The sequence below is a fragment of the Biomphalaria glabrata genome, chromosome 13 (genome assembly GCF_947242115.1).
Source record: "Biomphalaria glabrata chromosome 13, xgBioGlab47.1, whole genome shotgun sequence".
In the NCBI taxonomy this organism is placed as follows: domain Eukaryota; kingdom Metazoa; phylum Mollusca; class Gastropoda; family Planorbidae; genus Biomphalaria; species Biomphalaria glabrata.
The window spans coordinates 8,436,316-8,464,154 of record NC_074723.1 but is presented as its reverse complement, the minus strand read 5'-3'; the positions used below and the strand labels follow the sequence as shown (position 1 = coordinate 8,464,154).

The window sequence follows — 27,839 nt, the reverse complement described above, 5'->3', positions numbered from 1 at the left end:
ATTAAATTATTTCTAAACTCTTCCGTTTGTACCTATTTATTTAATTAACAATAATGAATTTTTTCAGAATTGTTTAGTTTATTGTGTAAATCTCAAATAAAAGGTGATTTGACATTCTTCCCAAAATAGGAGTCATATGATGATATGAATAATAACAATGTGCCTTCAATAGAATTCTTAATACAAAGATATTAGAATTTATAATGGATTACTTACAGCCCTGATTTCAGGGGACAGTCTCCGTTTCCCAGGGACTACAATTTGTAACTACCATCACCCTTTCTATTAAGGCCTTCCGTCTTTTCCAGATTGCATACTAAATCTTTCATACGATCCCTATTTGTATAAGTTAGTATTTTGGCAACTTAAGTTATACAAATCACATTTTTTTAATGACAGTTATTGTTTTTTTTAACTTATTTGCCAAAAAAAAAATATTAAAAAATGTAACTATAGGTTATCTTTACAATGGTGTTCAATTCAACACTATGATAGATTGATGCAAAACTAAAAAAAGGAAATGGCATTAAAAATGAGTCCAATGGCATGATAAGCAACAACAAAAAAAATGAAAACAAAATAGATGAAAGAAGTTTTGTCAAAAAAGAAAAATGTTCTTCTTAAGTTTTTAGTAATCCAACAATTTAATAAACACTTGAAAGCTGCCTATTAAAGGACAATCTCTAGTACATAAAGTGAAATCGACAAACTCTTCAAGATCTTCTACACCTACACATAGCAAATACACCGAGACACATATACACACACTTGAACAGGACACACAAGAGATAGCTACTTTAACCCAAACAAAAGATATGAAGAGCCATGATAGCACTGATAACAACAGTAGACTGCTTCAAACAACAGTTTCCTTAACCTAAGGCCAGAGAATGTCCTGAACAACTGAATAATTTTATCATTTGTGTGAAAGAAACACAGAGCACAACATGGGAAAGAAGGTGTACTTTGTGTTTACAATGGTACACCTGTCAAATGTCAAAGCCACATACTGAGTCCTTTAGAAACTAAGCATAATTTTGTTTCAGACAATATATATATATATATATATATATATATAATATTTTTTTTATTAAAAAATAAAAAATTAATTATTTGTAAACTATGCATTCAATCAAAATTATTTCGATAGAGCAAACGTAATAAGTATTTTGTTTTTTTTTTAATGAAAATACAGTAATTTATAACATATTTACATACCAACACAAAATCAAAATCTGAATTTAAAAAATTGGACTGAGATTGCTTTAGACTTTATAATGTGAAACAAATTGGTATTCCTTTTTTTGGTGTGTATAAAATGTACAATATGGATAAATACTTGGCTAGCATTAAAGACTGATCTATTTCGCAGGGCACATTTTTAGATCAATCATTGAACAAAAACTTGAACTGTGTGAAAAAGATTTAAAACTAATAGACTAGCTGGTAACTTTGGCCTACTATAAAAGTACAGGTACAACACTCAAGAGTATTAACAACAGCAAAATTATAATACAATGTATGATAGTAAACACTAACCAGATAAATAACATTTTCTTAAATGATATATTATTCCCAAAATATGAAGTTTTAAAAATTCACCTCTTTAATTTGTATATTTTCAAATGAGCTTCCTTTTCTTAAATTTTTTAAAATGTTAACATTTGTGATTTTTTAAACCTAATCTCCCTGATTTAAAATGATGTTAACTTTATGAAACATAAAAGAACATATGTGAAGTAATTCTAAGATAAAAGGGGGCTCTTTAGGGGTTAGGCCCGACCTATAGATCTAATAGCCTAATTGACTCTGAGCCAAAAAATGTGAAAAGTATATTTTTTTAATTAGTCATGAGTCTTTTTAAAATAATTTTTAATGATATAGAAGGTTATTTGCTTTGATATTTTGTTATGCAGCTAAATAAAAACAAAAAACCTGTTTAAAGTCCAACTTTGCTCATCACACCACAGCTGTATGTCTTACACACCAAAACTTACTTTTCAGTAGGCCCACACTTCCTTAAATTTACCCACACATACACACTAAAACTTACTTTTCAGTAGGCCCACACTTCCTTAAATTTACACACACACCAAAAAGTGTTTCCAAAACTTTACTCTTTACTTAAATTATCTAGAGACTCTAGACCATTTTGTGTAAGTTTTTATATGGTTCAAAATACCTTTAATGAAAGAAAATAACAATTGCATATATAAATATAGTCCTGTGTGACAAATTGAAAAAAAAAAAAAGTAGTTTTTTTTTTTATTCTATTCAGCTTAAAGTGTGGTCTGTGCGTAATTGGCCTCTATTCTGATTTTCTGTATACTTGGGCTAAATTACTAGGTCTATACTAGTCTAAATAGTTAAAACTTTATTTTTGTTTTAATTTTTTTTTTATCAAAATCAATTCATAGTAAATAGAATGAATCTTCGGCCTAGACATTTTTGTCCTCTTGAAGATGTATAACTTTGTTAGCATATTTTAGAATACAACTTATTTAATATTAATAATAATAATTTATGAGACATGGTCTATAACCTAGAATGCGAATTCTGTAAATGAAATGTTTGACCTTAATGTACATTTGCCTTTACTTCATAAAGTATTTTTTTTTAGGGTTTTATTTTATAACACTTATTACAGTACCGGTATGATAAAAATAATATTTATAAGAGAAATGTTTAAAATATTAAAATAATATAATATAAGAGAAATAAAAAATATTAAATAAAAATAATATTTATACAAGAGAAATTTAAAAAAAATATAAATAATATTTAAAAAAATACAAATAATATTTATAAGAGAAAAAAATATATAAATAATATTAAAGAAATAAAAAAAAAATCATTATTTTTACACTGGTATGAGTTTTACTTATTCTTCTGAAGGTATTTAAAGACTTCTTATAAATTCTATGTGAAAGTATTTTGCATTGGAAAAATAAGTTTTCGAACAAAATTTCAACGATTAATGCAGAAGAAGAAATGTAGCTGATGCTATGTTAATTGACTCATGAATGTTAATACTCACCAAAAAAACTATCCAAGGAATCCACAAAAACAAGAGACTGCAATTGCTGCTATCCATGTTGTCCTTAAATCCAATTGTCAATTATCTTAATTCCAACATTTTAGCCAGCAAACTAAGGAGTAGTTTGACCGTTGACTATAAAAGAGATCACAATAGGCAGGATCACGTTATAACCCCTCAAGTTAGGAAACTTGAAGGTATGAAGAATGTTGCAGTCATTATTACAGAATTTTGTAAGTAACCAACAGTCCAATACTCAAGTAGAGTTTTGTACTTTCAAACCTAGGCCATAAGGATATCGTCTTCCAAATCAGCCATCAATCATCTATCTAGCTGACAATAAGCTTTAAATACAGAGATAAAGAAAGTTAACATTAAGATTGAAGATACTGTTAGTGTTAGAACAGTTTTCTCAACTACATAATATATATGTAACTTTATGGGTAATGTTTGGTGTATATTTATAATACATATTACATTGGTTAACTTCATAGTCTTAAGTTTAGATGTACTTCTAGATCTATATATTAATATAATATACTTTTTATATAGAATTCTAGATCTAGAGCTTTTCCACTAGTGCAACTTTTACTTGAGTTTAAGTTACAGGTGAATATTTCTAGATTCTAGATTTAGATTCTATGACATTTATGTGATGACAAAATACAATAAATAATATTAATTTTTATTAATTATAATATATTATATATAGAGACTCTAGATTAGATTATAATCTAGACCTTAATAGCCACACAATTTGATGGCTGCCTTATGATATGTATCCTCCTTTCACTTAGAATACACTTACACTTATTACTTAGACTTAGAATACTTTTTTGGATCTAGTCAATCTAGATTGGATTCTAGATCTAGATCTAAGTTAGTAAAAGTAAGTCTTATCTAGATTTAGATCTATAATACTATAATAATAATGATTATAATCTGGATCTAGATCTAGATATAGATTCTAGATGATCGAGATCTAGATTTCTAGACTCTTGTCTAGACAGATAACAAGTACAAATTGATAGACTTCATCTAGTTACTAGTAACTAGATCTAGTTGAGTTCTAGATCTATTATCAGTTTAGAATAAAACAAAACATTTTTTGGGGGGGGGGGGGGTTGCATGAATTAAATAAAGGTCAAGGCCAAGAGCAAGATTTTTTTTTTCTATTTGATGAGATTTCGAAAACAGTTTAGCAGTTCAGCTAGGGCTAGATCTAGAGAGAGAGTATAGTATAGAGAATCTAGTAAATAATATTAATAATATATATTTTTAAAAATATTATTAGATCTATATACTTAATATACTTATTAGTTACATAAAAACATAGTTATTATTACATACTAATTTTTTTACATAGTGATAGACTATAGACATAGAAATCATATCAATAGAATAGATTCTTTATTTAAAATTATTTTCTTATTTTTCTGGTTTCAAAAAAGTATCTTACACAATCTTATCTAATGATCATATTAATCATAATCATGATATCATCTAATCACTATATTATGTCTATATACAACTATACTATTGAGTTTAGAATGAAAGCATACACGTAAAATAAATCCAAAGACATGAACTTTATGAAGATTCACTGTACTGTTATAAAACAATCAAGAAAAACACACTTAGATCTAAATCTAGCACAACGAACAGACTGCCATCATTGGCTAGGCGGAAATGTAGTCCTGCTGTTTAGATCCCTCTCTCTCGCCCTCTCTCTCTCTCTCTCTCTCACTTTCTCAACTTCATATTGATGGACTAGAAGAGATTCTTGTTAATTTTTTAAAATGTTTATGTAGTGAGTGAGAGATTCTTATTCTATATTATAGATTTTGTTTCGCAGCATAATACATAGACGTCTAGAATAGTCTTCTTATAAGATATAGATCTACTCTATATCTAGAATGAAGTCGTCCTACTAATTTTATAGACAATCTAATACAGGGGTTCTAAACTTGTGGAACGCGACCCCCTTGAGGGTCGAATGACGAATATTGTTAGAAGTGTAAAACTTTAAGTTTTCACATTTTACTGTTGTTCAAGGATAGCCCCGATAGCTGTTGTAGAGAAATGAATCAGAATGATTCCTAACATTTTTATTGTCATAGAATAGGCTAACTATTTTAACAGTTTAAATCAGAGATATTATTAAAATTATTTCTGTGGTGAAATTCGCGCACGTCGTGAGGTTTTGAAAAGCATTTTCTTTTTTATTTAATAGTTTCCCCCATTGTTCTATTGTCCAATATATTATTGAATGTAATATTTTCATTATGAAAAAATTCATTTTAAAAAAAGGGATCTCGAACAAAGAATAAAGAAATTTCAAATTTTTAAAAAATTCATTTATAAGCAGAAATAGCCTATATTTTAGTCAAAATATAATTTCACATTAATTATTTAGTAATTAAACATAAAGCTTGGGCAATGCTTATCAGGTATAACATTATGATAACGATTTTTATAACACCATCTTTAGCGCAGTTACTTTAGAATATTATTTTACAGTTCGGGGTCGGCGCATGGTGGGGAATAGTAAAAAGGGGTCGCCGAGCTAAAAAAAAAAGGTTGAGAACCGCTGATACACACCTGGGTGTAGCATTATAGTTACATGGTTCTGCAGGTCAAATAGGGGCGTAGCAAGGTACTCGCGGGCCCGGGTTCAAGAATATGTTGGTGGGCCCTCCTTCTTCAAATAACGCAAACTTAGTGTGCGGCATAAAATATCGAGCAGTCTGTGTGCATCGGTAGGCCTACTTCTATGAGTCAAACTATAAAACATAGATAGAAACTATAATAATAATCTAGTTATATATAATTCAGTAAATAGATCTAACACTTATTTACTAGGCTACAAGTTCATTTTTCTGGCCTTCTGATTAGCAAACTCCAAAATCAGTATGTCTTATTTCTAAATTTTTGTCTGTTTCTCGTTCACTGAAAAAAAAAATCAAGTGAAGCCAAATTATGCCTTAGAACGTCTTCAATATTTTTTTTCATCAATCGAAACTTCGAGAATGACAGCTCCTCTGAACTAATTGTCACACCAGCGGAGTAGCTAGGTTATTTGATGCCCGGTGTGGCAGCTCCTCGTGGTGGCCTCCAAAAAGAATATATATATATAATCAACAAGACTTATTGTTCCCAAAATAATGTGAATTCATTGTTAAAATAAATTTTGCAAAAAAATTTAAAAAAAAATACTACAAATGAATCTTACGTGCTTTCTAGCTGGCGAAACTATCAATTGTTTTTTACACCAATTCTTAGTCAATGAACAAAGTTTCATAATGAATGAAACGTAAATTCGTCATTGCTGATTGCAAATATTTCTTTAACAGCTTTAGTTTGAAAAAACATAGCTCGTGTGTAGCCACAATGGTCAGATATATGCCTATGCAAGTCAAGAAGGCGTTATTTGGGAGTGAACTATCACACCTATATATTTTTATTTTTTTTTTTTTGTATTAAACTCAAGAGGTTTGTGTTTCGGAAATTTTTTTAGGCTTTTGAAGAAACTGCGATAAACCATTTCGCTCCAGAAGAAATTCATTTTTGTTAATGTCACTAGGAGCACTGTCGAAATATGTTTTGACCAGAGGATTCAATAATTGGAATGGCGACAAAAAATCTTATTTAGCCACACCATAAGGTTCTCATATTCGATGATTAATTCTTCAACACTCCGGCCCGAATCCTAAGGTGAATGAGAAAATTAAAATATTGTATAACAACTAAAAATCTGCTTGCTTCAGATCTAGTAGGCCTACTGTAAATGTCTCCAAGGGTTCTATAATTTTTCTAATGTAGGCCTATCCCTAACCTTCTAGATGGATTCTCCTTTGGTGCTCTAAAGGGTTTAAACCAAGATGTGTGCCGACATAGAAAAAAGATGTGTAAACGGTAGAGTGTATCGAAAAATGTAACGTACAACGCGCCCACACACAGAGATATACACACATATGTAGTCCTATATATATATATATATATATTTATAGTGTTGTTGTTGTTTTTTTTAATAGGTGCCCATACTCAGTGATGGATTGCCTAACTTTTAACTACTAATAAATTAATAATAAACGTTAAAATACAAGAAAAATAATTATTTTTCCCCACATTGAAAAAGGTGCCTGTCGGCCTATATATAAATGCCCAAAACCTTACACCATACGTTAAAATTGAATCAACCATACTTTCAGTTCTGTACATAGTGCGTGGATATAATCACCGATTTGATTTAAATAACTGTTTTCAGCAAAGTTTTTGAAATGGTGGCCAGCATCTTATATTATAGGCTAACCATTCTTATCAAAAATGTATCAATTATAAAATTAATATTAGTCCTGTTTAAGATAAGATAAGATATTTATCAAATTGACGACAGTTTTCGGGCATTATAAATAAGCATGCCAAATATCTCACTTGCCACTTATACTGTAAATTTCGCAGAAATGGAAAGATACAGATAAGTACAGATAATGATGTAATGGACGACATTTGTTCAGACGTTGACTTAAAGAAGATTTAGACAAGAGACAGGAAATTAAGCAATGAGTCGAGCAGGCTAATACTTGAAATTTTAAGTGATGCTTCATCTCGGCAGATGTGAAACGGAAGGTGTGCTCTTTTTCCCAATGAAATGGCTCTAAAAGATCTGTTTCCTAATGAGGATAAAAAATTGAGTTTCCCCTTTCAGACCTTGCAAATGTATGGGAGAGAGGTTGTAAAGGTTATCTGTTTCTGTGGCCCACGGTTAACGAGGCTGTCATATGGCCAGCACAACTGAAGTCAGACATGGGTGGACTCAGAGGCGCCCAGAGATCCCGAAATTAAAAATCCCAGTCTTCACCAGGATTCGAAACCGTGATCCCCGATTCGGAAGCCAAGCGCCTTACCGCTCAGCTACCGCGCTTCTGGGGATGATTTACTCAAAAGAAATTCTAATAATGTTTTCGTCAACTATTTACAGAATAAAATTGTAAAATTGTGTTTGAATTTGATTAGTGTTGGAAATAAATCCAAACTAGCAAATGTCGAGACGTAGGCCTATAAGTAGGCCCCTTGAAAATAAAAGAAAAAAAAAAACGTTGGCAGTCGAACTTACAATAATAATGAACAAAACAAGAAAAATGAAAATGGAGAGATATATCTTGCACAAACAAAATCCTATCATATTATTTCTAGCAAAGCAGAGTAGGCCTACTTGATATTTCGTGAAGTTATACACTTTTAAAAGGTAAAAAAGATGATGAGATCAGTTCTAATGTCTTAAAATGCCTGGAAAGGGATGAACTTGACTTAATATCTTGTGTCGAGCTCAGGGATCTAGTCATGCACGTTAATCAATGACATAAACTCTGCCAAGTCGTTGGTTTTCCTGGCTGATTCACGCAACCCATTCCATGGCACTAGGAAATAAGCAGCACTTGTATTAATTTGTTCTTACGTATGTGCCTTCTTTGTGTCTTTCTGAGTATTTCATAAGGTAATTTTTTTTTTTTTTTTTTTCTATTTTTAAGACATTAATGCAGTAGGCCTAACACTAGCAACAGTATCTGGAATCCAAGAAGCAGTAAAGACAATTCTATATGAACCATCAGAAAAACTATTTTTAGCGGCTCCCGTAAGGGGAAAAAGCCGCTATTAGGTTTGTGGTTTGTGCAAAATGTCCGTCTGTCCGTCTGTCACACTCAGATCTCGAAAACTAGAAGAGATATGAAAAATATTATTTCATCATTAAATGCGGCTTGAAAAGTTTAGGTGCAACGGCTACTTTTGATTTTCTAAAAGCAAACCGTTTAATTTATAAAATTAATTATGCAAGCGATTTTTTCATAAAAATACACCAATTCTAAAACAATCACGTAAATGTAAGGGAGGCAATGTTACAATATGCTAACAAAGATGGACTATTTTTGTGTATTTTCAGTATCACTAAGTCAAATATATTTTAAAAATGTACAGGAAATGTTTATAACAAATACAAATAATAGTTAAAGATGTTTTTTCTGGTCAACTAGCTGCTAAAATTAAAAAGAAAACATTTCTGTTTGTTTATAAAGGCTAATAATGCACTTTGTATGTAAATATCACGCACATTTTTTTTAAATGGACTTTTTATGCAGCGATTTTCGTGCAGTAGCGTAACGTCGCAACATGATCAGGTGCTAAACCAATTCCTTAAACTTGTTTAAAAAATCAGATTTTATTTATTTTTTGTTTAGTGCCCCCATCCGAATTATTTGTGTGCGTTTTGTCTGTTGGTCGGTTTGTCCGTCACGATTAGATTAAAAAAACTAGAACTCTAAAAGCAATTGAAAATCTGATTTACCCTTTAATTTTTCTCCTGTAACATCTCAATAGTTTTAATTATCTAAAAATTGATTGTTCCGGATTTTTTTGTGCAAAACTAATCAACCCCAACAAATGTTTATTTGCTCTTCTAATTTATATTACATTCAATTTCCATGCTTAAACGTTGCAAAAACACATTATCAATAATATGTTGTTCCGTTTTTTATGTAAACAGCATATTAATGCTAAATCAAAATCTCTATACTGACTTATATTTCATTAAGTGTAAAAATGTTCCGGATATTGTTTTATAAAACATGAATTATGCCAAATGATTGTTTGAAATCGCATAATTTACTAATATTACACTTATATTATTTGACAATGCGTCACTATAATTTGGTTATCAATATCAAATTGTTCCGTATTTTCATCTTTAAACAAATTTTAAAAATATCGACAATAGGTTGTTCAGGGCTTTAAAAAAAAGTAATTTACTAGAATTTATTACTGAACATTACTTTTTAGACATTTAATTTTCTTGCTGAAACATAACATAGAAGTTTTGTAATCGATAAAGAATGTTCCGGATTTTGTTTCTTACAAATCGTCGCCAGAAAGTTCCGAATTTTTTTAAAAAATCTACTAACGCCAAATAATTGTTTGAACTCCCTCTTCTAATTAATAAACAAATAATCTTCTCATTTACGAAATAATGTTTTTACGGATTTTTATGAAAAGTATTTTAACTCACTACTCTCTTACAGTACATTTAACTTTCTACCTAAAACATTAAAAAATCTAATTATCGTTAATATTATGTTCCGATTTTTAAGGAAAACAGAATCCAAACACCAAAGTAAGGTATGAAAATCTCTCCACATGGCTGTAGTACATCTAATTTTTATACGAGACCATCCAAAAAATTTAATTAACGGTATTACATTTATCTGAAATTCTCTTTTTCTTTTACTATTTATACAAACATCCGGAACAATCTATTATATAAACTTTTCAATTGTGTTCATACCTAAAAATTATTGCGATGTTTTGAAACGTAAAATAAAGGTTAATCAATTTTTAATAACTTTCAGTTGTTGTTTTTTTTTATATCAAGATGACGGACAGACCGACTGACAGACAAAACGCAAAAAAACAATGCGGCTTTGATCCTCTTTAAATAAATTCTATTAGAACTCAGTGCACCAATGTCTATGAACCCTCGTTAAATATCTCGTGTAAATAAAGACATTTTTTATGGTACCGGTACTAGCCTATTGTGAGGTAATGGAATTTTTTTTCTTTGACGTCATATGAATGACTCTTTAAATGTAATGCTAAAAGAACGCACTCGGTGCACCAATATCTATTAACCCTCGAAAATTGCTCGTATTGATGAAAACATATTTTAGTCTAGCTAGGCCGTGTGACGTAGTGTTTTTTTTTCCTTTGACGTCATATGGAATGAATTCTTTAAAAGAAATGTTAAAAGAACGCACTCGGTGCACCAATGTCTATAAACACTCGATAAATGGCTCGTAATGATGAAGACGATTTTTAGTCTAGCTAGGCCGTGTGACGTAGTGTTTTTTTTCCTTTGACGTCATATGGAATAAATTCTTTAAATGAAATGAAAAAAGAACTCGGTATAGTAATGTTTATTAAGCCTCGTTATGTGACTCGCGTTTAAAAAAGGAATGATATCTTGATTTAGATCTATTCTAGATTTTTTAAACTAGATCTAGATGTTTATTACAGTAGGCCTATATCTAGATCTGGATTTATATTCTAATTAAAATTATTTTAGAGTCTTGATCTACAATTTCTAGATCTAGTTAAGACTAAAATAGACTAGATTAAGATGTAGAATTTAAATTTCTAAACTTAAAGTGTAAAAAAAAAGTGTAGATTTTCATTTCCAAACGTTTTGATCAATATTGCAATGTTTTAATATAGGCTACTAAAACTAATCTACTTTTTTTTATTTAATTCAAATTTAAATTTACGGCAAATGAATCTTTGAAACATTATTACTTTTGACCATCAAAATTAAATCACCTCTTGAATATTATTTGCGAATATGCAGATCCGACAGGGATCCGACTTCGACGGGGGCCGTCTCTGAGTTTGTGTAACACAAACTCTCTTTGTAATCTTTTTAAAAAATAGATTTGTAGAGTATTGACATAATACATGTGTTCAACATTCTTTTTTAGAAAATGCTTCTTACGTACCAATTAGCTCTAAACAGAGGCGTAAGCCAAAGACCATTTCCAGATGTCTAAGATTTTATTTATCTTTGCTTTACTTTCTATTGGGTTTAAGTACTAGAAAGACGATACACAAATGTACCTTGAAACTATTATAACGAGTTAGGCCTAATGACAAAGTGGTTGCCAAGGAAGAGGCGCTTGTAATCTTTTCCTTTATCAAAAGCATGACACGTCAGGGCAGAATGTATAACTAAGAAGAATCTTCTCAACTAAAAAAAGACAGGTGTTTAAAAAACAATTAGAAACAAATAGAAAATGCCAGGAGAGCAATCTCGAGATGCCGGACTCACAAACAAGAAGAAAAAAAAAAAGACCAGCGTCGTAGTGCACTGATTGCTTTTTACGTGCAGCATAGACCCAGGCACCTGGGAGACAGAGGCACATGACAGAGCATCGTGGCGTCGCGCTATGGAAAATGGCGCACAGGTTGCTGAGGAAAAGAGAACAACGCTGGCAGAAGAAAAACGCCAGAGAATAAAAGCAAGGCCAACGACACTAGCTCCAGCTGGAATAACCTGCCCAGTGTGCGGCCGAACATTTCGGGCTCACATATAGGTCTCACCAGCCACATGAGGAGGCATAAAACCCCAGTGCAAAGCCCTCAGCCCCCCCCCCCCTTGATGATAAAGTGGTCATCATCGAACCACGATGGACAAACTATATATGTTGTGCATCAACTCAGATTAGAACATATCATTGAGACAGAAGATAGGCCTATCTAAATTTTAAAAAATTCAACTGACGAGTCTAATTTCAGTAACCGACGAGGTACACGTATTGTTGATGTTTTTTTAAAACTTGTAGTGCGTATGATGAGTTAACAAAGGACGACAGTTGAACAGAATTGCCAGAATTGAGAAGTCATCTACAGGCCACAAGAGTTAATAGTGTAGAAACTAAAAACCTGACAGTGCTTGATTTTTTACAGTTCATATATGCTATTGGGTCTATAAAGAATCTCTACCAATTCTCTAAGCCATGAACTGTTTCTTAACATATGTGCAGAGTGTAAAAGTCATGTGTAAAGAGGGACTGCAGTGAATAATAGTATCCCTTATTCGAACTGTTTAACGGAGGAGATAAAAGAAAACTCAATGGTCAAAACTGTGCGGGAGAGCGTTACGATGTGCAGTGTGCAAAAAAAAAAAAGATTTGCGGCCGGGGAGGGCAAAAAAGCAGCATAAAGTATAGACTAATATGTCGATATTAAATTGAGAAGCATTGAGAAACGTCAGAGGTTGCATGTAGTTCCTTTTTTTTGTTGTTGTAAGAAAGGGGGGGGGGGTTGTGGAGAAAGTAATGCTAGGATTCATAGGCAAAGTATGTATAGCCTTTCCGTGTGTGTGTGTGTGGTTTTTCCGATTCAAGCCAAGAGTTTAAAAAAAGGGCGACTCCACAGAAAGAGAAAGTGAGACAGAAATACTTTCTATCAGCGCAACAGATAGGCCTACAACTTTTCACGGACAAAAACGCTAGTTAGTGGGAACTTTAAAATGCGGGTCTTTTTTTATCGGAAATGCAAAACAAAAAGTGGGGGGTCCGGTCAAATTAAACTAGATATTTTAGTATGGTAACAAATAAACGGGCGTCGTCGGTGTGTAATGCTACTATGCTACATAATAAGTGTAGGCCTACCTCAACTTAGATCTATTTAATTTGCGATTGTAATACAAGGTGTAAATTAGGACTGTGCACTTCCGGTATTATTGTTTCCTCATCTTTTATTAACAAAAATAGAGATCTAGATTCTAGACCTAGACAAGATTTATTATTCTAGACTTTAAAGATTATCTTTGGATCTAGACTAGATCTAGACTCTAAATTAGGTATAACTCTAGATCTAGAATTTAAGGTATCTATGTTTTTTTTTTCTTCTTTAAACATGATATTTATTGATTACTGATTTCGTTTTCTAATTCTACTACTTAGTTAACTTAGTACTAGATCTAGCTACTACTACTCTTAGTTAGTAGTCTTAGTTAGTCTTAACTAACTCAGACTAACTGGCTTAACTCATATATCTTAACACTGTCTTAACTCTACTCAACTCTACTAAGTCTAAGACTACTGTCTCTACTGACTAACTGAGTACTGTAAATAGTGTAAACTGTTATACTTAAACTTAAAGTCTAGAAGTAGAACTTAGAGACCAGAGTCAGAGTGAACTTACTTTACTTAGACTTAAGACTTACACTTAGTCTTAGACTTAGTAGAAGTAGTTAAGTAGACTCATCTAATTATCTAATTCTAAGACTAAGACTGAAACTCTAGCCAGTCTTAGTCTAGCTAGACTAGTGTCACTAGTGATGACTAGTCTCTAGACTCTAGTGACCTAGTGACCCTAGTCTGGGCCTAGTCACTAGGACTAGGGGGTAGTCTAGTCACAAGTCAGTCAGTGACTGAGTCACTAGGGACACTAGTATCACTACTACTACTAGATTACTAGACCTAGTAGTGTAGTAGTAGTAGCCTAGTTCATAGTGACTAAATTCTAGAACTAGATTTACTCCACTAGCTCTAGCTTTAGCTAGGCTAAGACTAAGAGTAAGCTTAGAGTTAGAGTCTTTAAGAGTCAAGAGTACTAGAGGATCTAGATCTAGTCTAGCCGACTAGTCAGTTCAGTCACTTTAGAGTGACTAGATCTACACTGTGACTACCAGACTAGACTGTCTATCAAACAATACTACAATACAATACAAACAAAACAACTCTACCCAGAAGAAATTATGAAAATAATAGAGTGTAGACTAAATGAGAATTGGACCAGCTCACGTCCCAATTACAAGAAAAAGGATGCCTTTTGTAAGCTGTCTCGACATGACCAACTCATAAATTTTAGACTCAGAACCGGACACAACAGAATGAGACAACATATGTTCCACAAGCTAAAAGTCATGACTAGTGAAATCTGCCCTTGTGGAGCATCAACAGAGAATGCTGACCATGTCCTTCTAAGCTGCATACTATATCAAGAGGCCCGAACAAGACTCTGGCCCCAAAACCCTCCTATAGAAAAAAACAATATGGAGAATTGCCTGATCTGGAAACCACTGCGCAGTTCATCTCAGATACAGGATTACTGTTCTGAAGCCTCCTAGATCTACATGTAAAATGAAAACAAGGAAGAAGAAGTAATCAGTAGTGTAGACTCAAAGACAGTCACAGAGTTATTAGAGTACAATTAGAGTAGAGTACACTATACATGTATTATTGTATAGTCACTGACACTTAGCTTAGTTAGACTTAGATCTATTTAATATCTTGGTGTGGCCCTGCATTCATAGCCTGCCTGCTACCATCCCCTGTCATCCTGCGGGGTGTTTGGACTAGGAAACTAGATTATCTTAAACTTGGAAGAGAAAATCCAAAACATGTAAAACATTTTACAAACATATAGATCTAGATTCTAGATCTTTTCTAGATCTACTTAAATTAGACTTAGACCTATATATAGGTCTAAGTTGGCTAGTATCTCACTTGCTCATTATACAAAAACACTAAACACTCACTTTCTGAAAGAACTGAAACTTTCAAGTCTATGTCTAGATTAACAAAATAATTTCTTTTATTCAGTTCTTTACTACTATTAGTTTAGGCATGCTCTTTTATAATATGAAATGACTTACTTATACAAATATTTATGTTAGTCTATATTAACTTATTATTATTATGTTTCTAGTAGAGAATGCCTACACTTGATCCAGAAGAACTTGAAAATTCTGTGCGTATTAAAGTTGGATTTGATGGGTAAGAATTTGGTTGTTAAAGCTTTGCTTTCTAATTGACTTTTCTAGATTATAATCATATTCAAAATATGATCTGACAATTTTTCATTTTTATATGTAGGGTCTACAGCTTCAATTGAAGTGGAATTTCAATGTATTTAGGCCTTAAATAGATTATTTGATTGAAATTTCACTGTTTAAACAGTATACTGTCATTTTCTTGGAAACATAGTGATGCTTTTATTTTCATTTACTTTTCAACACAAAATGTATTAGAAGTATCTGCCCAACTAGTTTCTGGAGCTAACACTTCTGCTATATATAGCCTATGAAATATTAATTTTGTTTTCACCTTATAATGAAATCACATTTTTTAGTTGGGAGACCCTGCACAAAATTACATCTCTATCTCTTTTGTAGGCAGAAAGCAGATAGTTATGTGTGTGTGTGTGTGGTTGCAAAGAAGAGGGGATCTCATAAAGTCCATACTACAGTATAAGGCAACTTAGGGCTCAGCATATCAAACTTGGCTGGCAATTACACACCCTTTCAAAACATGTGGTTTCATTAACAGATGTACAAAATCAAACATGTATTTATTTTGTGGATGTTTTTTTGTCTTAGAAAGTTTAATGTAAGAGGATTAATTGTTGAACTATTTAAAACACATTATAAAAAATATATATATATATATATATTAAATAACTGTGAATTTATAGTCAGTGCTTCTTTCCATATCTTTTGTAAAGTAAAATTTTTTTTAAAATGTTAGGTTAGGCAAGAAGGTTTTAAGTACAATTAATCTTCTGGGGGTCATTTCTCAAGTTTCCTATTTAAATATAGTAACAAACAAGCAAGTTAAATTGCTCGGTACAGGTTATTATCTATTAGCAATTTAAAAAAAAATAATTTTTAAATATTATATTTTAAAAAAGTAAATTATGTAATTTGTATCAAGTGTAAATTATACAATACACTGTCTTTAAAAGGTATCTATTAACATTGCTCATCTTCCAGAAACATACTTGTGACTAACATAAAAAATGACATGAGGTACAGAGAATTTTGTGCAGAGATCAGAGATATTTGTAAGTTTAATGATGAGCAGCCTTTCACTGTCAAGTGGCTAGATGAAGAAGGTTAGTGATCATAATATCTAAAGCTTTTTACAAATATATTAGGCTGGTCTGAAAAGTTTCTAATCTACTAGTGAAGCAAGTAGCTTTATCTTCAAATTAATTTCTCTAGATAAGCTCATTTTGAATCTATGATCTTCTGAGGTCTTCTCCCAAAGATGCTCCCACCTTTACCACCGGTCAAAATAGTACACCTTTTTAGCATCTTTTCTAAACAATAAATAGCGTTTGGGGGAAATTTTTAAGACCACGCTAATTTCAATAAATACCTTATTTGTTTTTTCTAAAAGAAAAATGTCACATTGAAAACATATTTTATTTTTTGTATTTATTTGTACAAGAGTCTTTGAATGGTAAATTAGAATTAAATTGAATGGTAATTAGATTACATTAGAAAACACATTGTTATTGATTTACAGGTGATCCATGCACTATATCATCCCAAATAGAACTAAATGAAGCCATACGGCTTTACGAAGTAAATAAGGACTCTGAGCTCAACATTCATGGTAATGTTGCCATTGTTGTTTGTGCAATGTGTGTCATTTTCATTTTTTGTTGCCTTAAAGTCACTCGCATGATGATATTTTTTTAAAAAAGGAAATTGTTATCTTTTAACTGCTAGTATGAATCAATTTTGTTTAAATCTCCCCAAAAAATATATGTTGACTATTGTGTGTGTTTTTTTCAGTGTTTCCCAATGTACCAGCAAGACCTGGTCTGCCTTGCGCTGGAGAAGACAGTGAGTGATTGTACAAAGCGGACAATAATGTAGACTTACTGTAGGCCTATAAAATAAAAAGTTCAAGAAGAAAATATATTTAGACATTTAAATCAAAGCTAAATGTAATGTATTCATATTTGCACAATGAATGTTTTACAAAAAAAAAGTGGCGCTGATTTAGTCCTTTTTAGGTGGGGGGAGGAAGCAAGGGAATATAATATTGTTTTTTAGTTGTTCCATTAGGAAAAGCATCTATTGGTTTTGTGCTGTAAAGTTGGCATGCTTAGATCTAAAAAAAAAAAATTAAAAAAAGCACTATTGAAAATCTGATTTCCCCATAGCCTGTATCATGCTCAAAAAAGTAAGTCTTGTTTAGAAAACAAACCATTAGTTTTTTTTAATTAAATATGCAAACTGCTTTCCATACATATGCATCATTTTAAAGCATAGAATAAAGGATATTGATTACAGGTACTTAGTCATAAAGGAAATAGTCTTCAGTAAATGTAATGTACTCATATTTGTCCAGTGAATGATTTAAAATTATAATATATATCTTTGTATATACAGCTGCATATGGTCTTCTGAAAAATTTAAAAGGCAGAATGTGTAGATCTATAATTAATACTTTCAATATGGGGGTAACACTAAACATTGGCCTGCAGGGCCGCCAACGGGTTTGTGTGAAACACAAACTCCCTTTATTGTAAATTCAATATTGATTTTTTAAAATACTTTACATCACTATAAAATGAATTCTAGGTCTTTCAACTTATATTCCTATTTTCAATCACAAATTAATATCAAGCATAGATTCACAATTACTGCTTGCATCCATAATCCAAAAGTGTCTTAGCCATCCATTAAAAACAAAATACTCTTATCTTAATAACTGGCCTAAAACATTTTAATTGATGAAATTGAAAGTGTTCTATCAGTAAACTATTCTATTACGTAACCATTTCTAAAAAAAAAAAATTGAATTGTTTAATTTGTTAAAAGTTAAATTTTTTTTAAATCTCAGGAAACATGTATCGTAGAGGAGCCAGGAGATGGAGGAAGCTATATAAAGTGAATGGTCATTTTTATCAAGCAAAGAGATTTTCAAGAGTAAGTTATTTCAGAGATCTGAATTGGGTGATTAAAGGGAGATAATTATTTATAAAATGCGATGACCACCAATATTTCTCCCCACTCTGATTTTAATGATTGAATTGTCACTAAGGGAGGTATAATACCCTACCTTGTAAGGGAATTAGGCTGTTATAAAGCTCTGACTTGCAGAGTAGAATATAATGTAGAGGTAAATATGCCAATTATCACATATTATATTACATTACGTTAATTTTTTTAATGTGGTAGCTTATCAATCGTCAGTGCTATATGAAGCATATTCTTGTAGCACCCAAAGTAATGGTTCTGATATTCACAATGCAGATTTGAAATCCTTCTAGAATGTATCATTCATTGGGGATCAAATATTTGTTTTTAAAATCCCCAAAAGTTGTCTTTTTTTATTCCCAAATGTGAAAAAATAACTGAAGAAATATAATTATAATTTAATTTATAGAGCGCTGTTAAACATGATGAAGGCTCAATGCGCTGTGGTAACATTACAAACATAATCACGACAGCTAAAATAACAAATTAAAACAAATTTTTAACAGATTGGTCTTAACATTCTTCTTGAATGTATAGTGAAGCATGTTGTATGTCTGAGATCAGTGGGGAGTGAGTTCCAAACCTTTGGTCTGTGCGCTGAAAAAGCCTGCGAACTGTAACTTTTGAGGGAGAAACATTGCATCTCTAGAAACAACTAATGGTTGTGTTTTTAAGCACAAACTGAAGTTTTCTCTTATCTTATAAATTACACAGGTTCCTTTGAAAAAAAAAAGAATATAATTACATTCCATACATATCCATGTGTCAATCTAGTCCTGCATTAATTAGAGGTTTAATCTTTACTAGACCATTGTTTTTTTCTAACTTATTCTGGCAACCCAATCTAGCTCTAATGGTACTAGGGAAGAAGGAGCACTTGTATGTATATGCCCTAGCACAGCGGTTCTCAACCTTTTAGGCTCAGCGACCCCTTTTTACAACCCCCCACTCTGCCGCGACCCCCCCCCCCCCCAGCACACACACAGCAATAGAAGAACAGACAATAGCAATTCATTTTTCGATGGTCTTTGGTGACCCCTGGGAAATTGTCAATCGACCCCCCAAAGGGGTTGCGACCCACAGGTTGAGAACCCTTGCCCTAGCATATGGAATTAGAAATGTGCCTTTATCTTTGTCTTTTTGAGATTAATTAGGATTTGTTTGTGGTATTTGTATGTTATGGCTCAGGGTTTTATGTATTTTTTTCACTTTACTTTTTAATATTCTGTCCTGTAAAGTGTCAGTGCCGTCATTTGACTAACAGTGTTACTCCAGTCATGTATGAACATTTGGTTGATTATTAATAGGTCAAAGGTCATCTGTGACCTCTGACTAGTGAAAGTGTTGTGGTCCCAACAAAGACCTACCCCTTCTACTTTCCCTAACTTTTTGTGAGCTATCTACTTGAATTTAGTTTATTGAGACATACCGTATCCTGAAATAAAAAATTTGAGACCCTTGTTTGGGAAGCCACATGGTTAGTCTTATGGCTTCTATGATTAGTATGTATAGTGTGAGATAAAGAAACCAGAATCTAGTTAATTATATCATAGAATTTCTTTAGCTTTGCCTTATGCTCATTCCAGGGGAAACAAGAAAGACATTGGGCACTACTGCAAACCCATTTTTTGTTTTGGTCTGATTCTATTCTCTCCTCAGGAAATTCGCTCTGGATAAAATGCCTTCAAATGTTAAATCTTAAGTAATTCTAAAGAAAGATAATAATAAATGTTTATACTTTAATGGTTGATAATATTTCTCAGTATTAAATATGACATTTGAGCTGTGTTTATTTACTATATGTGCTATTCAATTATGTTAGAAGTAATATACAGTACTGATAATGTTTTAGCTTTTTGTTAATGTTTGAAACAGATGAAGGAGAAACTTTGACTGAACTTAATAAAAAGATTGTTCTTGACTGTATAAAATGTGATTACCAAATAAGATTTTATAAATACATTTTATATCAAAATATCTATCAAAAAAATCTCTAAAAATTGCTAAATGGATTTTAAACAAGATACTTTTACCTTTTAAGTGCTTACTAAGAAATGGTTTTGATAGATTCACAAACTGAGCACAGTAATTCATGAGAAAAAAAAATACAAACTAGAGTAAAGTGCGAAGTTCGAGCAGCCCCGATTTGTCAAGAGGTTCGATCAGTTCACTTTTTATTGCTAAAACTTTTTTATTTGAATGTTTACCAAATTACTACTATATTGCTACTGCGCATAGGCTAAGTTCATGGTGAGGTCAAACTCAGGAGGTGTGGAATTATTCTTTTTTACTACCCGGTAGTGAAGGAAATGGGTAATGGGCTTAAGGCTATTTTAAGTCTGATTGCTCATCAGCTTAAAGAGACTATTTGAAGTTGTGGAGGGTGGGAAATGGTGCAATGGATGGTGTTCTTGCGCTGGAGAAAAAAGAAAATGACTTTATAGTGAAAATTAAATATTAAAACATGTTTTTAGATATATTTTCTTTGATCTGTTCGAACCTTCCATCAACCCGATCGAGCTTACTAACTGGGGGAAAATCTGCTCCAGGAAAAGTATGCTTGGCGATACTTACCCTACACCTCTTTGACTTCGTATTTAATTTTAACTAAGCCTAGTGATACATTAAATCCAATCTATTTTTATAGAAAAAAGGAAGAGGAATTCAGAGATACCATCAGTTTTTTCATAGGTCAGGCCGTTACGGTGCTATAAAAATCCAAACTTGAAAATTGCTGCCAGCGGGCTTAATGCGCTCGAACTTCGCACTTTTCTCCTCTATATATTAAATCTTTGTATTTACTTTTTTGTATTGACCCTAAATAGCTGCAGAAATTTAAAAACATCTACATATAATGCATAAATGCAAATGCTTAGCAAAAAACTTCAATATTTAAAAAAAAATTTTTTTAATGCTCAAAAATTTCAGGCGCATATCTTGCCATTGTATACACCTTAAAAGATTAATCATTAAAACCAAACTGTCATTTTAAACTGTATTTTCCCACAATCACAGAATATCTGTATGAAGTTACACATGTATGTGCCACACCACTGTGTGTGTGTGTGTGGAAAAAAGTACTACAATAGCTCACAGGGATAAAATAGCGCCACCCTTACAAAAAGGGGAAATACAAGTTTAAGTGTTTATAAGTTTCATCTTTGGGCAAAGGTTGGATGTTAAGTCTAGATCTATTAGTGATAAAACTAAAAAAAAAAAGTCTCTTTCAAAGATTCCACTAAATGGTGAGGGAAGAGAAAAACTATAATAAATATTCATGGGTCAAAAGTCTCTGTGGGATAGCATTACAATGTAAAAATACAAAGAAAAAGGGGGGTGTCAGCCAGAAGCAACTTCTATCTATCAAATATTTAGATATTGAATTGAGAAGTCTAAGAATAGTTAGTGATTGTTTTTAGGACATGGGGGAGGGATACTAGAATTAACTGGCTATTAAGTATGCAAAGTACAGGATGTGTTATTTAAGTGAATGAAAAGGATGTCCATAAGATAAAGGGAAACTATCATGATAATGTTCCAAGATATGCTAAGTTTTTGGTAATGTTTTTCATTATTATATATTTGTTATGGGGAGTTTAGCCTCCCCTCTCGAGAAGTGAAATTAGCTTGAGGTTAACGCACTATAAATAGTGCCAACCGAGACTGTAAGGGGGGGGTATGAAGTTTCTGGGGATATGTATGTCATGATAATGTTCCTTTTATAGGTTTACTGAGCTTTGCATAATCTACGCTAAATATATGTTATAAAAGTTGAATCTTAGTTTCACCTCAATTAGCTTATGGATATAAAAATATTCTTTTGAACTCTTAACTAATAGTTTTTTATGCTGAAAAGAAATTAAAAAAAAAAGAAGAAATGTAGGTTTAAGAAATTTAAAATTATTTTTATCAAAATGTAACAAAGTATGTAAAGGGCAATAATCTAAATTTTTTTCTTGATAGTTTCCCTTTATCTCATTGATTCTATAACTATTATTGTTATTAATATATATTTTTTTAGCTTTAATTTTTCTTTTTTTTCTCTCATTTGACAGAAAGCTGCTTGTGCATTCTGTTCTGATAGGATTTGGGGTTTAGGTCGCCAGGGATTCAAGTGTATAAACTGTCGAGTGACTGTTCATAAAAGATGTCACAAGCTGTACAAAAAGCTGTGTGGGACCATTGAGGTACTTGCAACTTGTAGATTTGATGTTTTAAGTTTCATGCATTCTTTTTGAAAACAAGGAAAACTGCACTATTTAAAGTGAATTATTAAAAATAGTTAATTCATCCATCTAGTTTGATCAGTGATTAGGGCTATATTTATCTTTTAGGGTTTACACCTTCCCTCTAATATACATACCCTGGACCTTGTGCAGAGTAGCACGGATGATAGCTAGTTGGGGGTTTAATCATTTTTTAACCAAATTCCTCACGCTGTTGTTTGTCCACATCTGTTTATTTTTTTTTTACAGTTACAGTTTGAGAAACTGTGGCATATTTAATATTGTACATGAATGAAAGGAATGTTATTTTATTCTAGGAACCTTCAGATCAACAACCCTTGGCACAGAATGGGGAGAAAGGAGCTTCTGGACTTAGCAAGACATCTTCCAATGGGGACTCTAAAAGTAGGTTGAGTTTCATCAGTTTTCATTTTGTACTATTCCTCCATCCATCCCAGTTGCACTACAGCCCTTGGACGGCCCTGGATTGCATCAACACATCTTACCATTTCTGTGCTTTTTTGTCTCCATGCCTGAACTCTTAGCTTTTATAGATTGGCCCCTACATCATCAAGCCATTATATTTGTGATCTTCTTTTGGGGTGCCTGCCTTTTTTTTTTTGCCAATATACTATTTTTGCTTCTCTGTTCTCTGACATTCTTTCAAGGTGACCTGCCCAACATATTTTTTTATTTTATTTTCATCTCTATGGAGAGGGCTTTATATAGCTGTTATGTCTCTTGGTTAGTGCATATCCTCCATCTAGTTTCTTATCTTATCTTATATAATACAGACGTAACTTCAAAAAAAAGAAGATGATTATGTCCTACACGTCATGCATTAGTCATGCATATTAACCAATGACTCAAATTCTGCCAAGTCACTGGTTTTCCTGGCTAGCCAAGGCAACCCATTCCATGCTCTAATAGCACCAGGGAAGAAGGAGCATTTGTACAAATTAGTCCTAGCATATGGAATGAAGAATGTGCCTTTATCTTTGTGTCTTTCTGAGAATTTTATTAGATTTTGTATTTGTATTTCAAGACTATGGTTTGGTGTTTTATGTATAATTGCTACTTTACTTTTGAGTTTTCTATCCTGAAGGCTTTCTAAATTTAGTGATTTTACTAAAGGTGTTACTCAAATGTGAATATTCCTTTGTTATGAATCTCACTGCTCTATTTTGTGTCAATTCCAGTTTCTTAATGTTTTCTTGAGTTGAGGGGTCCCAAACAGAGGATGCATATTCTATTATTGGCCTAACCAAGGTTAAATAACATTTTAGTTTTATGTTCTTATTTGATTTATAGAAATTTCTTTTAATAAACCCTAATGCTTTGTTTGATTTTTTGATAGTTTCATCAATATGGGGATTCCATGACAGTTTTTCATTTATTATAACACTTAGGTATTTTGTGTTTTTAATCTGTGTTACTTGTTTACCATGAATAAGATAAGTGGAATTAATTTGTTTTAGTTTTTTTTGTTACTCTTAGTAACTGAAATTTTTCTGGGTGATTCCCATTTCTGCAATTCATCTAATTCACTTTGTAAAATATCTGTATCTTGTGTTGTTTTAATTGTTCTATATATTATGCGATCGTCTGCAAACAATTTGACTTGTGTTCCTGACTAATGTGTGTGTGTTGTGTGTACATTGTGCTGTTACATTTAAATTTACCGTTCTGGTAAAAGTGATGGGCGGGTGTGACATGCATGTGTGTTCACAAGTCTGACAGTTGCGTAGAATGAATTTTTCTGTGCTCTGGTAAATCTTGTAAATTTTTTCCTTATCTTTCTATCCCCTTTTCAAGTGGTATTCAGGCAAGATGAACAATAAGCCTTTTTTGTGTTGTCTTTTTAGCTTCTTGTAGCTGATAAAAAACTTGTGGTGTAAATATCCTATGTTCTTACTTTGGTCCAGCAGGGTTTCTTTATATGTTTGTTTGTTAATTGTACTTTGTTATTATGTTATATTGTATAGTAATGTTATATTTCTAGATTTTGTCTCATTAGTAATATTATTGACTTGGAAGCAGTTATATTATCTTGTTTAAGCTTTCGAAACTGTGAACACTGTTGAAGAGGAAACATTGTAACTCACACTTTGGTTGTTGTTTCAGATCTACGAGTTCAGAAAACTCTACCTGTTGAGTATGGACAAGAGGTAGGTCTTTTTACATTGAAACATCTTAACATTAGTCCTCCTATAGTTATTGAATGTCCAACATTGATAGAATATCAATTATTATGTTGTTGTTTTTAAATAAATTATACAATTGTGACATATCATAATCATATTATTATGTTTTAGAGATATTCAATATACAATTCAGAAAAAATAACTTTTTGTAGTTTGTTTTTTTTTGGTTTGTTTTTAATTTATTTTCAGTTTCGAAGATTATATTTTGGCTCACACTATTTCTGATTTATTTATTAAAAAAATGGCCTTTTTTTTTAAAACAGTAAAGTGTCGTTGTTGTTTTATCACATTTTCTTTTGACAATGTTTTTTTTTTAAATTATTCTATCTACTTGATGTAAATGTGTTTTTACAAATTCTTTTATTTGTCTAATGGTACTGTGTTGTTTTTTTTTTGTGTTTTTTTTCTTTAAATTATAATTCTTTGATCAGTCTTATGGCACTGATAATTTAACCACTTTGTATTTGTATTCTGCCTCCCCCCCCTATCTTGTGCTTCAGGAGTCAAAAGTGGAAGCAATGGAAGAGGTATTCTTCAAATGTAGTCAAAACATTGTTATGTTCTCGTCCTCACCATTTTGTTATTTTTGTTCGTCTCTTGACGTTAAAAAAAAATTTGGGTTTGATTGTCCAGTGAGATGGCAGACAGCACACATAACTAAATTTAAAATTATTGTGGGCATCGTTACTACCAGCATGAGATTCACTACATTGTAATATGAAATAAGAAAGATGTTCAGCAGTCTAACTATCTAACACACTTACACCTAGACGCAGTTTAATGGCATTCGACAAAGTTTCTTTGTTGTACATTTGAAGGCAGCTTTACCTATCGTCTCTTCGAAACTTAAATTTTCTTTCCTTTTTTTTGTAGGATGCACCATTACTTAATAATGAGGTTTTTTTTACCAGTTGTTTATATAAAATATCTTTCTCATGGCTAGTTAGAAGTTTTACAGAATGTTAGCAGATTATCCCGGTGCTTTTAACAAATATGATTGAACAAATTTATCAGATACAAAATATTAGAATTTTAATATCTGGTGAAGTCTCAGTATTTACCAGCCACTCATTCTTGTGGCAGTAAGGTATAGAAAAACATTGGAAAAAATAATATACAAATACTCAAGAAATATATTTTAAGAAAAGAATTAAACTATTTGAATAATTTCTTCATAAAATGTATACTTCAAGAATATATGTTGGAAATCATCACCAATTCATGTCATTCAAGTGCATTAATAATAAGACATTGCATTAAACTCAAGGAAGAGAGAAGTATCTTCATGGCTATAGAGAAATGGTTGTGACTTCTATATACTTATTGATAGAAGATGCAGCTAAAGCCATGGTCTCCAGGGGTCAGTTTGTTCTAATTTTGTCATCTGCATTATCTGGTCTTATAAATTTAACAGCTATCAGTGCTATGTCATTGTGACAGCTTAGATACTCATCAGAATGGTTTTGCTACCAAATCCGCCACACTAAAGAAATATGTAAATAACATTTTCAAATAGAGAAATGTAGGCATCTTTTGATGATTAAGACTGGATTTATTTTAAACTATTGGAGTGATGTAAAATCAAAGTTTAAAACAAGATGAATATTTGTGGAACATATATTGAGGCTCTACTGTAAACTATATACTATGTACTGTCATTAATTATTCTTCAGATACAATCTTTCTTTTCTAGATTTGTATAAACAAGTTTGATAATATTTTTTATACATCATAGTCTTGTAAAGCACACACATTATTTTTTTCTATACCCATACTTTGTTGAACTTGTTTATGTTAAGATATTTAAAATAGCATCACACACATCATTGATTTAGAATTGTACACATTGAAATGTATTGATGAAAGTACAGCATTAAAGTTGAAATGAGGATTCTGCCTTCTCACATTCTGGGTTTATCACAGTTTGTTGGGTGACTGCAAACTTGGTTTCAAATTTCTTTCAAAGCATCGCTTGGTTTATTTAAAGTATTTACCCTCATTTTTCTGGTTGATTTGAACCAGTCATCATCATTGCAGTCCATCAATACTTCATATAATTTTTTTTCTAACAATAGCAAATACTGGGATTTATTTACTTTATACTTTTGTTAGTTAATTGTTTTTCACAAGACATCTCATCTCCACCGATAATCAAGTTTTTGTTCTTCTGATTTTATTCATTATAGCCATTGAAATCAGATTTTCATTTTGTAAAGTCAAAGCTATAGTCTTAACATTAACATAATCTGCCAAGTGTTAAAATGAAAAGATTGAATCTGAATTACATGTAAATTTTAAGTATCTATTAATTGCATAGCCTGTACTATCAGAGATCAGATTTATAATAATATTTTTATATCTAAAAGAGGCAATAAATATAAATCTTGATTTCAACCTGAAAAGGGAAACATATTCTCTGCTTTATTTATGATATTTAAGGGAAACATATTTTCTACTTTTTTTAAAAATGAGATTAAAGAGTTGATAAATCACTCAATACTTTAAATAGTTTTACTTTAATAAACAAATTTGAATAGATCCAAGATAACCAAAAGATGTCTTTTTATTTTTCTAGTAATTTTTCTTTTTCTGTGGCTTTTTGTTTTTTTTCTTTTTTTCTTCTCCCCCACTTCTTCACACTGTAGGTTGTTGAAGATGGTGATGAGGAAGAGGAGGATCATTTTCATGACGCTGAATCCAACTGGGTAGATAACTCTAATACTACACTTTTCTTTCTTTGTTTGTTTAACACAGAAGTACGACCCAAAGAATTGTTTTAGAAATATTTGGACAGTTTTGCTTTGCGTCTGTAGACTTGCTGCATTGGCTTCGCGTACTTTTGCGTGTGTGGTGTGCACCTTTGGTTTTGTTTGCTTTTTTTATTTTAATTTATTTTTTTTGTTGACATATATACTCTTTCATTTAATTATTTTCACATTGACAATGTTATGGCATCATGGCGTGCACTGATGGCTGAAGCAGTTTCTTTTGTTTCCGTTTTTGTTTGCTGATAAATCTTTATTGTCTGTTGCACTTTATGTTGGCTT

General features: G+C 31.7%; 2 protein-coding genes across 8 annotated transcripts in view; one reads left to right on the top strand and one right to left on the bottom strand.

The window, feature by feature from the left end:
* Positions 1–4,756, bottom strand: part of LOC106056071 (uncharacterized) — a 65,092-nt gene extending 60,336 nt beyond the window's left edge. The window contains exons 1-2 of one of the 2 annotated variants that reach the window (XM_013212647.2): positions 4,600–4,756; positions 3,038–3,381 (exon numbers count right to left, since the gene is read on the bottom strand). In XM_013212647.2, coding sequence (XP_013068101.2) covers positions 3,038–3,094 — 57 coding nt within the window. In that variant the 5' untranslated portion in view covers positions 3,095–3,381; positions 4,600–4,756. The remainder of the gene's footprint in view (positions 1–3,037; positions 3,382–4,599) is intronic. The other variant, XM_013212648.2, reaches the window with a different exon arrangement.
* Positions 4,757–13,345: 8,589 nt separating this feature from the next.
* Positions 13,346–27,839, top strand: part of LOC106056069 (protein kinase C iota type-like) — a 28,463-nt gene continuing 13,969 nt past the window's right edge. For 2 of the 6 annotated variants that reach the window (XM_013212643.2, XM_013212642.2), the window contains exons 1-11: positions 13,346–13,468; positions 15,296–15,363; positions 16,359–16,480; positions 16,897–16,986; positions 17,169–17,219; positions 18,226–18,311; positions 22,418–22,549; positions 22,906–22,993; positions 24,713–24,756; positions 25,293–25,319; positions 27,438–27,497. In XM_013212643.2, coding sequence (XP_013068097.1) covers positions 15,302–15,363; positions 16,359–16,480; positions 16,897–16,986; positions 17,169–17,219; positions 18,226–18,311; positions 22,418–22,549; positions 22,906–22,993; positions 24,713–24,756; positions 25,293–25,319; positions 27,438–27,497 — 762 coding nt within the window. In that variant the 5' untranslated portion in view covers positions 13,346–13,468; positions 15,296–15,301. The remainder of the gene's footprint in view (positions 13,469–15,295; positions 15,364–16,358; positions 16,481–16,896; positions 16,987–17,168; positions 17,220–18,225; positions 18,312–22,417; positions 22,550–22,905; positions 22,994–24,712; positions 24,757–25,292; positions 25,320–27,437; positions 27,498–27,839) is intronic. The other 4 variants (XM_056007460.1, XM_013212644.2, XM_013212645.2 and 1 more) reach the window with 4 other exon arrangements.